Source organism: Triticum aestivum, chromosome 5D, assembly GCF_018294505.1.
Source record: "Triticum aestivum cultivar Chinese Spring chromosome 5D, IWGSC CS RefSeq v2.1, whole genome shotgun sequence".
In the NCBI taxonomy this organism is placed as follows: Eukaryota; Viridiplantae; Streptophyta; class Magnoliopsida; order Poales; family Poaceae; genus Triticum; species Triticum aestivum.
In genome coordinates this window covers 107,828,318-107,843,542 of record NC_057808.1, presented here as the reverse complement: position 1 = coordinate 107,843,542, position 15,225 = coordinate 107,828,318, and the positions used below count along the sequence as shown (strand labels likewise).

Genomic DNA, 15,225 nt, shown 5'->3' with positions numbered 1-15,225 from the left:
TATCTGCTCAACAAATTTGGATGGAGGGAATAACAGTACTTTGACCCGACAAGTGAGGACGACAACACCCAACTCTATTTTCCCGAGTCTATGAACAACGATGCATCAATGTTGAGCTTTCCCAACCCTCCATCCTTACAAGCGTGTGGTAATTTCACCCACTTTATGTCATGCCTATTAGTGTATAATTTCATCCAAAAAAAAGCTGCCTTGTTTGTCTCATGAATGCATTTTTGCTATTATTGTAAAAAGAGACATAGAAGAGTTCGAAAAATAAATAAGAGACAAACAAGTGACATCAAACCCATCAAGTGAGAAATAAGGGGCGATCTCTCACACTGTCCACGTCGGATAGGAATAGTGATGGAGAGAGAGGGAGAGAATTCACGTGAATTAGGTGATGCCCCACGCCCACCCCGACCCATTTCTCCCCACGCACATGTCCTCTCACACGCACACGCACAACCACCTCCTCTGCTTGTTTATCTTCCTCGGCGTCGCCAGATCTGGAGAGCCACCGGGAGGACAACAACGAGCGTGAGAGGCGGCGACCGCGGGACAAGCACTATCCTCGACCAGATCGGTGTCCAGCGCAAGTGGCTCGGGGTGGTCGCGGCGGCGGCCTCTTCAGTTTCTCCCAACGAGCTCCACACGCGGGGGAGGCATCTCCACTGCCCACGCCACCACGCTCCCTCGCCGACGTCGGCCTCATCGCAAAAGAGGGCTAGCCCACCCATGCTGCCAATCAAGTTGCGTTTGGAAGTGAGGAGGGGGGCAACCGCGCCTAGAGGAGGTTGTCCCCCAATGTCCGGATCCTCTCATCGTTGAACTTGCCCATACAGCAGGTCACGGCCACTGGCTGAAGTCGCCCAGGTTGGCACCGTCCCTGTCGGCCTGCAACTCATCCTGCCTGAAGACGAGCAGATAGGTATCATGAAGCTTCCTCCTTTCAGGTCAACCATTTCCCATTATGTTTTCCGTTCAATTTATGATTTTGTGGTGATATGGACAGAATCTCCATCTTTGTTTTTGGAGATTATACTTTATCTATGGCTACAAGGTGTTTAATAATAATTCAACCAGGCTGTAGAGGTTCGCTCAATAATTTTTCCGTTGACATCCTTAACTAGCTACTAGAGATGTATTACTATATTATATCCATATGTTGCAATTTTCTTAAATTCTGATGTTATGTGCACGAATTGGATCACTTCTGTTGGGCCTTCTTGTTGGTTGGTAATATACTGATGCTTTTTGTGTAGGGTTATTTGGTGTAGCAAGAATGATAGAGTTCTAGGCCGAAGCAAAGAAGGGGCAGGGAAATGGTTGCCTCATATGACCAAAACTGAATATTGAAATACGTATTTTTTGGGAGTCCAGATGAGATAGTAAAAAATCTGGCTGAGTAGATCTTGGAAGTTTTAGAAATCTCTGCTAAATAAAGTGGATTCTTCGCCACTGCCCTATCTGGAGGGCCCCTTGTCATTTTTGCGGCAATGATTTTTCTATTCTTTGTTAGCCATATGCCATATTTGTTTCTACACACTGATTTCCAATACAGTATGCTTTATTACATTTGAAGTATCTTGTTTTTAGTTTATGAAAGGAAACTTTGTGAAGCATCGTACAACAAGACCCTGGATTGGTTTAAATGGTATATATTTTGGTCTGATGAATGTGCTATAGCAAAGAACCCATGCAAGCAGTAACTGTAAGTTAACAAAAGAAGGATTTCTATCAAAGCTATGTGGATTTTAGGAGGAAATTCGCAATACAATCTAGAGCAAAACTACAGAGGATTTCCATGGGTTTTCCCCTCAAGATTTTGCTTGTTTTGCACCTATTAGTTTCTGGATATTTGTTGCGCGAGTTTTATTTTACACTATGCTTATGAGATGAGAGTTATACCTTGCATGCTATCCATGATACATAATGTTGTTTCTTCACACTATTTCTGTTAAAACCTACACTTGTTCAGTATATGAAGTCAAGTAGCCAATAGCAATGTGGTCATTCAGGTTTTCCTTTTTTTCTTGTAGTATATGAAGTGCATATATTTTTAAATCATTACATTGATGTCGCCGACAGTGCCGCCATACATGTTCCTTCCGTCGTTGTCGTCTGAAGGTAGATAAAATGCTTGATCAGATGATCCCAAGCCTCTCTCTCTCTCATCAAATTTGAGAACATGTTTTCAGGTCTTACAACATATATATCACACGGTCATCTATTATTGTGGTCATAATTTGATCTCATGACAGAAATTAAGTGAAGGGGGGCAACTGATTGGAGGGGGAAACAAGTAATATATTTTCTTTCCTTTATTTGCACCCTCTAAAAGGTTGCCATTTCCGTGGTAGGTTGGAGAGTAACCAAGGTATGTATAAGGTGAGTATATTCTTTTCAAGACTTGTGTTTTGTCTATCACTCCGTGGCAACCAAAAAATTGTGTGGGTACAATTATCATTTATAACGTTTCTGTTATTTGCAGATAACAATGGGTTTGCTAGACAAATATGGTCCTGACAGAGCTCTCGATACACCAAACACATAGGTTATAAACTTAAACCCTTAAAGCAATCATTCGCAAATGTTCGTAAGTTGTAAGATTTGTGTGATAAGTTTTGGAGTTTATGTAGTGCCAATATGCTTTCCTTTTGTTCAAGCTAGTTTTACTAGCATTGGTGTGGTGTTGTCTACCAAGGTTAGACTTGTCGTATAGTTCATGACATTTAACTTCCCGATGCATAGTTATGAGATGATAGTCATTTCACTTTCAAAATTTACTTAAAATGCCAGTTTATTGAATAACCTCATCATATGGTTGCGTTGATTTTCTCACTGCTAGTGTTCTAAGCAGCTTAAGTTACGGTGGTTGTGCTGACACTATGTACTTCTTGGAAGGAGGGCCTGATGCATGAAAAGATATATTATGCATAATACTATAATTACTGCATAGAAAATCTTTGCGTTAGTGACTGCATTCACCAACTAACCATCTTGTATTGTCAGAAGCCATTCATGTGGTATCATTTGCTAAGAAGTGTTGAAAACGCTAAGGAAGATGACGAGAGCTTGATGATGATATTGGGGTCAATTAAATTAATCAGGCAACACTTATTTGTTACTCCCCGTTTCATAATATAAGATGTTATTACAACCTATTACCACAAATCCTCCTGTTCTGTTCGACAACAACTGTGATGGAACCATTGACATGAGGGAGATCCTTTGCAGACTGTCCAGTCTGAGGAACTCGCGGGGCGATGATGCTCTGGGCTCTACTTTTAGGTAAACCTGACAAACGCATTTTGCATGAGATGGTTCTTGCAATGATCTTATCAATTGCAATGGCAATACAACGCATATGGATGTCTAATTCCAAGAGATTCCTAACTCTGACTGAAAACATAATAAAACACTACTATTTCAAATGTACGATGCCGATCGATCAGGCATCAGCAACAAGTATAAGCTGACATCGATGCTTCGAGTAAGCAGGAGGTGCAGTACTACATCTAAATACTTCAAATAATATCACTAATTTTACATGCTTAGTAGAGTAGGAAGAACTGCAAGATTTTGTATGGTAATTCTGAATTCTTCTCGAAGTGTACATATTCATATCATGAAGCAAATAACTTATGCATTGTTTTGTAGGGGTTTTGATTATTCTAAGAACAACCTTTTGGAGTTTGGATTACTCTGAGTAATTATTATAGGAGTTGGGAGTGCTCTGCATGCCCTGCTACGACTGCTTGCACTACATGAGTCACCCAGCGCAGGTCATCTCTCTCACCGTTCCCCTCCTTCGCCCCCTCCCTCCTTATTTCATTGTAGCTTTCATGTGAAAGAGACTACATCATGCATAAGAAGAGCATATTCACATTTCATTGATGTGTGCGCATCAGCAGTGAGCTTTTGTGCTAATTTACTTCATAATGATGACTAATATTGCAAATGTTGGCAGCTACTCTACTTTATTTTGTGACACACTTAGCTCATATCACTAGATTTTGTTTAGATATAATTTCAACAAATGTACCTAGAATTATTTGTGTTTGTAGCAGATACTTATTTTTCTGTTGGCTGAAATTTTGTTTAGATATTTGTTGTAATGTAACATGTAAAAGCATAATTGCCCTAATGTTGTTTATGTCTGAGACTACTGTATGCTCCCTGTTTGAGGAACGAAATAACCAAACTTGTAGGATTCTCTTGGCAACGCTCTGTCTGTGTCGGTGAAACTAGAGAATACTGCAAAAATTGAACAGATAAGGAATTAACATGTTTTCTTTATATTTCATATCATGATGTCTATGTACTTTATAATCTTAAAATTTAGTAACTTGTGTTTACATTTTTTTTCCCGAGAAACTTGTGTTTTAAATCAGAAGAGATAAAGTATTGCAAAGCTACATGTAGTTTATTTGCAGCTAGTAGCGCCAACTATAACCTTGAATTCATTGTCTCGCATGCTTGGGTGAGGCAATGCTCCCTGTCTAGTCTAGGGGACATGTCTCAAATAGGTTGAGTTCACATATTTTCTTGTTGACAAGTTTTTTTCTCCACATTTTGCAGGTTTATCAGGTGCATTAAGCCAAGTGAAACAAGACACAAACAAATCAGTTATTAGTATACAAAGCCAACATATTAGCAACACAAGACGAATTTAATGCACACACCCAACATTGCAACACAAAGAAACACTCTCACGAGGCTCGCAATGGCGGCCCCAATTACTAGTGATGCACCACTGATCACGAGGGAGGACAAAAGAGAAAAAAGAAGGCATCGACCACGCGTAGGGTCATCCGGTGACGAACCGTGCACACTTGTGGCAATCTTGGCTCGCACGAAACGTCGACGTCGCCGCGCCCGACCTGGCCACCCAAATCCAAGCACGCAACTCCCCGCTGGGATCCCCTGCGCCGGACGGGCGCAGCACCCCGGCAGAGCCCACCACTCGTACGACTCCACGCGTCCCCGGGCACGCGCACGAGCCCACCCATCCCCCGCACCGCCACGCGTCCTCTCCGCCTCCCCTTTATACCGCTCTCACGAACGCCTCTCCAACCTTCTCTTCCCTCTCTCTCCTCCGTCCCCTTCCCTCCTTCCATCTGACGCGCGGGGCCCACCCGTCAATCTCCGTCGCCCTCCCCCGCCGCCGCCGCTCGCCGGACGGCAGGGCCCGGCCGCGAGGGCTCCCGCGGATTCTCCACGCCCGCCTCCCGCCTCTGCCGCCGCAGCCGTCGCCGATCCGGGCCGATCGCGGCGTCCGTCCGTCTCTAGGGTTTCGCTCCTCGCGGCCCCTCCGAGGCCGTCCGAGAGATCCCGATCTCCCAGGCCTGGACGCGCCAGGCTCACGTCCCGGCGATCGGCGACTCTCGATTCGGACCCCCGGCGAGGGGCGCAAGCTCGAGGGGAGAGGCCATGGCCTCGAGCCTGCTCACCACAGACAAGAGGTGCGAGATGCCTATCCCCCTCGCGCGCGCGACGCGATTTCATCTCCCTCGTCGTTTTGAATTTCGTCCGCGACTGGATGCGCAGGGCCTTTGCATTGTTGCGCGTGGTGATTCTGGCGACGCTTGCTATTTTTGTTTTAAAATTACAAATATCAGTTTTTTTTAATCATCGATTTGTAGTAGTGCTTGGCGTATGGTAGTATTTAGCTTTGGTGTCGTTCGAATGCTAGTTTCCGGATCGGAAGCATGACAGGCAGAGTGCATTTCTAGGTTGTCTGGTTCAATTCTATGCTGTTCGATGGTTAAGCAATCCAGTTGTGTGGTATGGTATCTGTGCGGCAGCGTCATGGCACCAGATGGTCGCAGATGAGCCCGTGCTCTTCTTTCAACCGAGCAAATATGTATTTATAGCTTATATGCTTCGTTTCCTCTCAGTGTATTTATCAAATCCTTTTAACGGCAGAAAGTCAGTTATCTGCTTTCTCTTAAAGAACTGTCTTTTGTCCAGGGCAGACTGCTCAGGTTTTTGTTAATTCAGTCAGTGAACCTTGATGAATGCGGCAGAGTATGTATTTAGTGTATTGAACAAATTTTTTATCAAGAATACAAGATGCAAGTCCAGGCTCATATCACGTTTCATCTTGGCCCATCAGCAGACAGGAGTGCCCGAGCCTTTTTTGGGCCGTTTTCACCTTCCTATTTGTAAGCCCGTGTTTTATTGGTTAATAAGTGGTATTTGAACAAAAAGTTTTGAATCCTTTCGATAGCACTGTCAAGCAGCATTTGGCATAACTCTGCACTCTTCCATCTCTCAGCCATAATCATTCGGAAACAGTAAAAATCTGATGGCAAATCTGACGTTTTTCATGGCAATTTACATTGGTGTGATAACGGCAAATTTAGTTTGCAAGCCCTGCAATTTCTGAGAAAAAAATTGAACTGAGGCGGATTTGCCATACTCGCCAACTAAACTTGCCATCCTCGGAGAACATAATTTGCTATGATAAATGTTTGATTTGCCTAAAAAAACAATTTGACGTCAGATTTGTAGTGGAGTCCTAATTATTTCTGTGTATTAAATTTGTTAAATGCTTTATGTACTGATTTGCAATGCCATTTGATAGAATATTTGTAGTTCTCTTCCTATAGATGGATGATTAAGCTCCATTCATTTATCCTTCTGAGACTCGAAATTTATATTGATATGCAATATGTTTTTTAACAGTATGCCTCACATAATCAGGTTAACGCGCTTAATAATTGTTGCTTAGTTATAGCACTGCTGCTGGTGTACTATGTGTGTACTTTATTATTCTGTACTGCTTTCTGCAGATGGGCTGCTCCTACAAGGAAATCTGGCATGACTGTTCTTGGAAAAATCCCAAAGCCCATTAATTTGCCAAGTCAGAGGTAACAGTTTTTGTATTGGACATTGTAAGCGAAATCTTATCTTTGTATACTTCTATGTGAACTGATTTAGTAGTTCTCATGAAGGTTGGAAAATCAAGGTCTTGACCCCAATGTGGAAATCGTTCCAAAGTGAGTCCCCACACTCATTTGTTATACCACACTGTTTTTATCCATTCTTTTCGAGATCTGATGCTACTCATTATGAGTTCTCAATAGTTTTCAATAATTTCTAGTGACGAGGTTATCATTTTGATTTTAGGGGCACCCTCACATGGGGCAGCAAACCAGGACCTACAACACCAAATGCATGGAATTCCTCGTCACTTCTATCTCCCAAGAAGGATGGAAATTCTGGTGCACCAAGCCAATTCAATGGCCGTCCCTCTTCCGGTGGAGGTTCAAGGCCCTCAACAGCTGGAAGTGAATCTCTTGACTCTCCTAATGCTTGGGGTCCAAATTCTCGACCGTCCTCAGCATCTGGCACATTACCATCACAAAATGTACCAGTGGTCACAAATCGTCCTCGAAGTGCAGAGACAAGACCAGGAAGCTCACAGCTTTCTCGGTTTGCAGATAACCCCTCAGATAATATGAATGTATCGATAAGGACTGTTGACAGATCGGTAATTCACAATACTTACTTTATATGGCTTGGGCGTCAGCAATCGGAGCCTACTTAATATGTTTGTTCTTACCTATGTAGGGATCTTCACATGGGCATGCGTTTACTCTAAGTACCGGTGATTTCCCAACACTTGGTTCTGAGAAAATCTCTGAATCAAACAGTCAACGAGGTAATCTGCATGCAAAATGTATTATATATATTTTTTGTTTATATGCCCATGACTTCTTACTGAATATTTGGAATTCTTGATTGTATTGATCATATGGTATGCTGATATATGCCATATCTGCTAGATCTATTTCTGCAAATCTCAGTTCTTTTTTCGGACTGATCTGATTTCAAATTCAAATGACGTATGTTCAGTTGATATACGAGATAATTTCTCCTTAACAGTTCAGCCTTTTATTCTAGGTCATAGTTCAAAAGGGCGCCCAACTTCTAGTTCTGGCAAAGATGGAACCCAAAATGATACGGGGAAGAGCCTATCTGCTGGTATTTAATTTCACCGTTTTATACTTGCTAATGTCCTTACCGTCTTGCTGTTGCATGTATATATTTATTATGGTCTGACCACTTAATGGGATACCGTTTCTGTGTTTTAGGATCTGGCGAAGTAGTTCGACCACCTAATAATCAACCAGCAGATATCATGAAGACAGATCAGCAGGCACATGATGGAAGTGCTCCCTTTCCTGCCACAGGTCCTCCAAATGGAGCTCAGCAGCCACAGCCATACCCTCCTAACTATTGTATGCCCCCTCCGCAGTTTGATTCATGGCGTGCACCTCCTGGCCACCCACCTGAGGGAATGTGGCATAGAGGACCAGGTGGCCCATACAGACCAGTTGGTCCCTCTAGCAATTTCCCTGTGGAACCATTCCCTTATTATGGTCAGTTCCCACCCAACTCAGAAGCAGCTGCAAGGCAGGGCTCAGGGCATGGTGGATATCACTCGAAAAATGCCGATGCATATCATTCTATGACTCCTACTTCGTATGTTATGAATCAACCTGTTATTCCAGCCAGGCCAGTTTACCAGGGCCCAATCCCTTATGATGGATATTATGCTCCTCAACGGCCAAATTTTAATAATGCCAATGTAAGAGATTCACCATTCATTGGAGGCCCTCATCAACCAGGAATATTGAATCAATTTCCCAATCAGAATGAGAAATTCCAGCCTGGACATTCTCCGAGCAGAGCAGTCAAACACGAAGCAAGTCCCAAGGAGCTCTCCGAATCTGATAGAGTACAGTTGATTTGTCGAGGACAAACTAGGATTTTGCATGATAACCCTGATCGTTTAGTGGGTCCTGGTGAAGTTGAAAGGAAGAGTCAGCCTGCACCACCACTTCTTCCACATCCAGATGGAAATCGAAACGATGTAAACACAAAGGCAGATACAAGGAATACCCCTAGTGAAAGGAACATGGTGCTTATGAAGTCAGTGCATGATAACAGAGGTCCTAATCGTACAAGCCATTCGTCTGTTTTGGAAAATGCACATTCCCATCCCAGGGAAACTGATGATGGCGCCCACCTGAAAAAGTTAAAGGAGGATAATCTTCCGCTTGATCAGCAACCTATCATTAAGAAGAATGCAGCTTTGATAGAGAAAATAGGGAGTTTGAACAACAAAGCTAGAAATGTTGATGCACGTAATGTTGCAGAAGCATTTTCAAACAAGGAAATCAAAGAGAAGCAGCTAAAAAATGCTGATTCAAAAGCAGATCGGGTGATAAAAGATGTTCCATCTACTCCTGCCATCACTGCTTTTGCTTCTGCTTATGGCCAGGCAGCATGTGTTTCTCCTCGTTCTCCTGTGGTACAGAAACTGCAGAAGGGACCTAATGATGGCGGGGTTGTTGGACCGCTACACTCACATTTTGCTGAAGCCAGCAAGTCTGGAAAGCTGGGTGTATCAACTCATGATCGCACACATAGGCGGGCTGATTCTTCAAGAAATAGCCACCATGGTCCTGCTAAAGACATGCCACCCAACAATACTACAGGACATGGGCGGGGAGAAAATTATGCAACTGAATCTTTGCCAGTAGTTCAAGTGAGGAATAGTCAGCATGACCAGCCTCTGGAGCATGTTTCGCAGCTGCCACCTGATGATATGCCAGCTTCACCTGATTATGAATCTCAGGTATGTTTGCAGATTTCTTCTGACAATACTTTTTACAGTGGAAGAGTTTGATTATGAATTTTTTGATATAGTAGAAAACCGAATTAATTAACTATGTATGTTTGGAAAATATTTCTGCAAGAAAATCCAATGAAATTATTTTCATGTAGCCAAACTATATGCCTACATTTATAGATGTATATTGTTTCAAAAGTTTGACTCGACGTGCCTCACAACAACTTGTTTTTAGGATGGAGCTACTTTCTCAGCTCTCACCAGTAATATCCATTAAAAGTATTAGGGTGTGTATAGTTCATTACTGCACTTCACAAAACTTTAGTTGTGCAAATGTGACTGGTAGATATTTTGGTTCATTGGCACAATTTGTTAGCCTTGGGTTCTGCAGCACATGTGTCACGGACTCATGCTTTTTGAAAGCCTGCAAGGTTGCAACCAATTTGTGGTGGTCAACCAAACATGCCATTGATACCCTGCACTAGTCAATTTATATTCATCAAGTGCATTTCTAACAGCCTGTGGTTTGCTGTTGGCATTTTTAGTCCATAATATATTGCCGTATCTTGTATATTTGTATATGAGGTATTGTTTGGACTTCCATTTCTATTAACAAATGTTGTCGTTAAATAGCTTTTGTTAAGTAAGGATTGGTGCTGTTTGTTACCACATAACATATTTGTGTGTATTTTCATTATTGATGCAAGGTTAGGTTTTATCTAAAATTTTGAATCTCAATAAATGGTACTAATGACCTAAAACGTCTTATATTTGGTTACAGAGGAAGTATAAAACAACACAAAATGTTGTACCATATGCTGCTGTGCATGTCACATGACTTGTTCTTGTAGGCTCCCATCTTTTTATACCCTTGCATTCTTTAATGCCACATTTGGTTTTGTGCCATTACTGCCTGCTTACCAGTCTTATTATTACTCCCTCTGTCCCAAAATAAGTGTTTCAATTTTGTACTAACTTTAGTACAGAGTTATACTAAGCTTGAGACACTTATTTTTAGGACGGAGGGAGTGTTAAATAGACATACTCTGTTTACAATACATATATCACTGCAGATTAAGAAGTTATACTACATTGAGTTACTTTCTTAATAACCTGTGCAATTCTTCTAATAACCTTGTTGCCTACTAACTAGTATTTGATTGTTGCATTTCCTATTCAGCGTGTAAAAATGAGGGAGTTGGCTGTACAGCGTGCCAAACAATTGCAAGCTGAGGAAGAAGAGCGGACAAAGCGACAAAAGGCAAAAGCTCTTGCAAAATTGGAGGAGCTGAACAAACGTTCATCAGTACATCAGAAGGATTCCAGTGATCCACCACCAGAAAATGACGACGTGCGTAATAAGCAAAAGGCTGGAGTTGATGGGACTACTGAACCTGCGTCTTCAACTGCTGAATCACATGATGTTACTGTATTGGATAATGTTAGTATTCTTCAGCCACCGAATGAACCCAAGGATACTGCAGTTCCTGCACAGCCCATGTCCACTCTACTACATACTGAGGGAACAGGTAAAGATCCTTCTGGTCATAACACTTCAACCTCAGGCATGAACACACAGAGCAACATGACGGAGCATATAGCACATAAAAGTATATCACTGTCACATGATGTCAGTGTTCCAAAGCCTAGGCAGGGCAACAGAAAAAGGCATGCTGTTTCAGAGGATAAAATTCTTGGTGAGAAGTCAAGTGTGGCAGTAAACACAGAAAATGTTAAGAAAGCTGTTGAGGTTTCTTTGGACACATCAACTGCTGTTGTTACATCACATGATGATCCCCCAGCCCACAGCAAGAAGAGTGCCAGGAACTCGAGAAATAAGAAAAAAGTTGATGATGCTCCTGCTACTTCTAAATATCCACCCATGGTTCTTGGTCAGCAGAATACACCAGGCATCTCCAGTGAGCCAAAAATAAAAACCGCTGGCGTTATCATTAGTAGTTCTATACTTCCTGCTGAAAACACCGTGCTTACTGTTGGAAGTATAACCGTGGGTGGTATTTCATTTGGATCTTTTAACCAGGAGCGCCTGAAATTACCAGAGGAAGCTCAGAGCACTGCAAATAGCCGCCCAAAACCTCAGCAAGCAAAAGGATCAAAAAAGATTCAACATGCTATCCGACCTGTCGAGAAGCCACATGGGAATGAGAGTGTTGTCTGGGCACCAGTTAAGCCATCAGGGTGGAATGAACCATCTGAGGAAGCTAACGTAGCAGTAGCAGCCAGGCCTAAGCCAATTGGAAAGGGCACCACCGATGGGGAGAATGTCACACGAACTAAGAGAGCTGAAATGGAAAGATATGTGCCTAAGCCACTGTCCAAAGAGCTTCAACAGCAGAATTTGGAACAAAATTTACCTGTAGAAAAATCCTCTGTGGAGAACAAGAGTAATGATAATGAGAAGTTAACCGCTGCTAAAGAGCCCAAGAAATGGGAGGACAGAAAAACTAGTAAAGGGCATGGGAAGTCTCATTCTTCTTGGCGCAGAAGGAATACAGATGACTCATCTTCGGTGGTACCAATACCTTCTGAGCGAGCAGACAGCTATCAAGAATCACACGAAGTTCAGAGGCCTTCTGACAAGCATCCGCAGCTTGAACCTGACAAGCAAGCAGATTATGCTGCCGGGAATAGTTTGGCTCCAGCTGAAGCAGTTGAGTTACCTGCCAGCGCCGCAAAAGAACATGCGGCAGCTAACAGGCAAAGGAGGCAGCATGTTAAGGGCCCAAAAAACGAGGCAAGTAACTACTCAAATGAGAACAGAGATGGCAGGAAAGATGTGAATCACATGTCAACACGTGGAATGGATGCAAACTCTTCTGAACATAGAAACATGTCAAAACCTGAGGTGAAGAGCAGCGCAGCACACTCTAGAGCACACTGGAAACCAAAATCTTCACATTCCCAGAATAACTCACAGGGCAATAATACCACTGAAGGTCAGGTGGACAGTGCTACTCTGCAAGACAGCAGCAATCGTAATAGTAATCAAGGTAAAGGTGACATGACAAATGTTGATGAGAACCAGAAGGGTGAGAGTCATGAAAATGCAGAACAGCAGCAGCTTAATCATGCAACCCGTCGCCAGGGACAGCACAACGGGAGGTATCACAGGGGAAGCAGTGCGCACAGGGGAAGGGGTTATGATGCTGGGCAGCCAAGCCATGGCGCAAATGCAGAAAGGCGGAAGGGTAGCACTCATCTTGAATACCAGCCAGTTGGCTCCAACAAACCCTCAGACTTCCAGCAGAACCCAAGTGCCGATGGACAAAGTGCAGGGCCTCCAGCTCCAGGACCGGTGTACAGGGAGCGCGGCCACAACAGGGGCCACCGCCCGCCTGGTGGTCACTTTGTCAAGCGGAATCCTGCCCCTGCCCCAGCCCCGGCTCCAGCTCCTAATTCCTACCGAGAAGAATGATCTTCCCTTGCCCCCATGATTGTTGAGATTTAGGAATGTCGAGTCATTCACAACAGGTAGGCAAATGAAATGTTTCAGCATTCTAGTTTACTGCCTGTACAGGCAGCTTGTGTGATCTCATTCCCCTCATGGCTAACATGTTCAGAGGCTAGCAGGTTGAATGTTTCTGGCAGTGGCGAGGCGGTCGTCGGTCTGGGTCACCAGTAGGTTGTAATGTTTTTTTTGTTCCCAGGGCTTTTGGGCCTTAGCGTGTGATTGTTAATTTTTCCGAAGGACATCCCTTGCTTCGGTGAGATGTGATGCTTTAATTGTACTAACGGAGTTGATTAAGTACTGGGACGTGAAAATGCTAGTAGTGTTTGCTAACGGGAACAGAAGCGTTGTTTTTCTACTTATTTGTTGGTATTCGGTACATGAAAGTTGTTGTCATGTTGTGTTTCCGTTGACTGGAAGATAGGTTTGTCAGGAATAATTGACTTCTTTTGTACAATATGGTTACAACGAAGGCCCTTGTACGATATTACCTTTTCTTTTATTCAATGTGAGCTCCTGGTTTCGTTCACCAAATCTTTTGATAGGTATGCAGTTAACTGTCGCCTGGACCAACAAAAGAGTGTCTTCCTATCAGACTAGCAGCATATGGCCGCTGGATGAGCAGGGCGCCCCCTGCTCACAGCGCACCTTCCGTCCGAAGTTTTCAAAATTATAAAAACCGATGAAGCTGATTACGTGGGATTTGCTAATAACTGCTGATATTTAGGAAACTAAGGGGGTGTTGGTATGTGTGGTAAGCAATTTCATATTTGAAATGATGCTGTTGAGTTATGAGGCTTTATTTAAGTGGTGATCTAGATAATAGAGAATAGAAGTACATGAAAAATACGAAATCAAAAAAAAAGGGGTGTTTGGTTTCAGGGACTTTTTTTGAGACATTCTGCTAAAAGTCTTTAGAAGTACCTTCTTAAGAGTCTTTTTAAAAAAATCCTAAAAACTAGAAAAAGTCCTAGGACTAGAACTAAACACCACTTCAACGTTTTCCACTTCAACTTAAGGAGAGTAATAAAAGTAGAAAACTGCGCCAACGTCTGGAGGTAGTAGTAATTTATGTTTCCATCAGTTGGTGAATTAGCTTCCATGATTAATGATGTTTGCTTTGATGAAATAAGATTGTGTTATGCATCACGATACTGTTTCCATGGCAAAGAAAAAGAAATACTTCTTGCTTCCATGAACGGAAGTATATTTTTCTATCGATGGAAGTACCGTGTTTTGGAGGGAAACAGTCGCTGATAATTGCCTTCAATAGTCTCACCTTTTTTACTCTTAGCGCTTCATCGGTTTTCAGGGGAGCACATCCCCGAAATACCCCCTCCCAAGCATATCGTAGTTGAGCGGTAGTGCCATCAACAGTACCAAGCTGAAAACGGACTGCCCTGCATGGACAGCGTGAGTCGAACTCGCATATCCCTCTTTTCCTCTTAGGAAAGAAAGCCGATATAAATAACTCAATAATAGGGCCATTAACTCTCCCCTATGAGGCCTTTAGCAATTTCTATTACTTCCTCTCTCTCAGTTTACAGGGCGTGCGCGTATCTCTAAATCGTCAATTTGACCAACCTAATACAAGTCATATATTACAAAAAATATATCAATATAAACTTCAGATGTTATATTTTTAAACGGTATAATTTTTATGTATAGTTTATATTAGAGTGATAAAATTGGCAACCTAGCTATACGCACAGGACTTGTAAACTGAAACGGAGGGAATAGCCCATAGCCCCTAAATAAATCCTAGGAGGCTCCCGGTAATTATATTAGGTCTCCGGAAACATTTCTTGCCTACATAGCATTACCCTTACTCTTCGAAACTCTTAATGTAACCCCTAAACGCTTTCGGTTTATCCCGAAATTATTTCTTTTATTCTCGAAACTTTTTCGGTAATATTTTCTCATATTCCTAATTCCTATAGAACTCAACAAACCGTAATCCCTTAAGCGTGTGACGCTGCAGGTTCGGTAAAATATAGATATGGAAGAAGCACCTTTCGCTCAATAATTAATAGTGAAATCGTGGACATCCATATTGACCCTATATTTACACGAGTGATATTCGAGTGAACCGTAGGTCATATGTCATTAC

At 42.6% G+C, this 15,225-nt stretch overlaps 1 protein-coding gene and 1 long non-coding RNA gene across 6 annotated transcripts; both read left to right on the top strand.

The window, feature by feature from the left end:
* The first annotated feature begins 429 nt into the window (after nt 1-429).
* On the top strand, nt 430-4,560 carry LOC123119726 (uncharacterized). The gene is made up of 4 exons (XR_006458799.1): nt 430-2,388; nt 2,492-2,554; nt 3,013-3,291; nt 3,661-4,560. It is a non-coding gene; the product is annotated as an uncharacterized lncRNA (long non-coding RNA).
* A 510-nt stretch (nt 4,561-5,070) lies between these two features.
* Nucleotides 5,071-13,649, top strand: LOC123119725 (protein MODIFIER OF SNC1 1). Of its 5 annotated transcripts, XM_044539627.1 has the most exons (10): nt 6,006-6,030; nt 6,122-6,167; nt 6,798-6,875; nt 6,960-7,004; nt 7,135-7,498; nt 7,579-7,669; nt 7,912-7,992; nt 8,103-9,652; nt 10,827-13,138; nt 13,238-13,649. In XM_044539627.1, exons 1-9 carry the CDS (start codon nt 6,021-6,023, stop codon nt 13,080-13,082), a joined length of 4,521 nt encoding a protein of 1,506 aa, XP_044395562.1. In that variant the 5' UTR covers nt 6,006-6,020; the 3' UTR covers nt 13,083-13,138; nt 13,238-13,649. The 5 variants fall into 5 exon arrangements, with proteins under 5 accessions (XP_044395563.1, XP_044395560.1, XP_044395559.1 ...); XM_044539628.1 differs by lacking the exons at nt 6,006-6,030; nt 6,122-6,167 and adding an exon at nt 5,071-5,465; XM_044539625.1 differs by having other exon boundaries at nt 6,000-6,167; nt 13,235-13,649.
* The last annotated feature ends 1,576 nt before the right edge of the window (nt 13,650-15,225 follow it).

What these genes read in the sequence shown, in the direction of transcription:
- LOC123119725 (XM_044539625.1), top strand. Translation starts at nt 6,076, where the DNA reads ATGCAAGTCCAGGCTCATATCACGTTTCATCTTGGCCCATCAGCAGAC. An exon ending in TAAGGACTGTTGACAGATCG is followed by an intron (nt 7,499 to 7,578) that starts GTAATTCACAAT and finishes TTACCTATGTAG; the next exon opens with GGATCTTCACATGGGCATGC. An exon ending in CACCTGATTATGAATCTCAG is followed by an intron (nt 9,653 to 10,826) that starts GTATGTTTGCAG and finishes TTTCCTATTCAG; the next exon opens with CGTGTAAAAATGAGGGAGTT.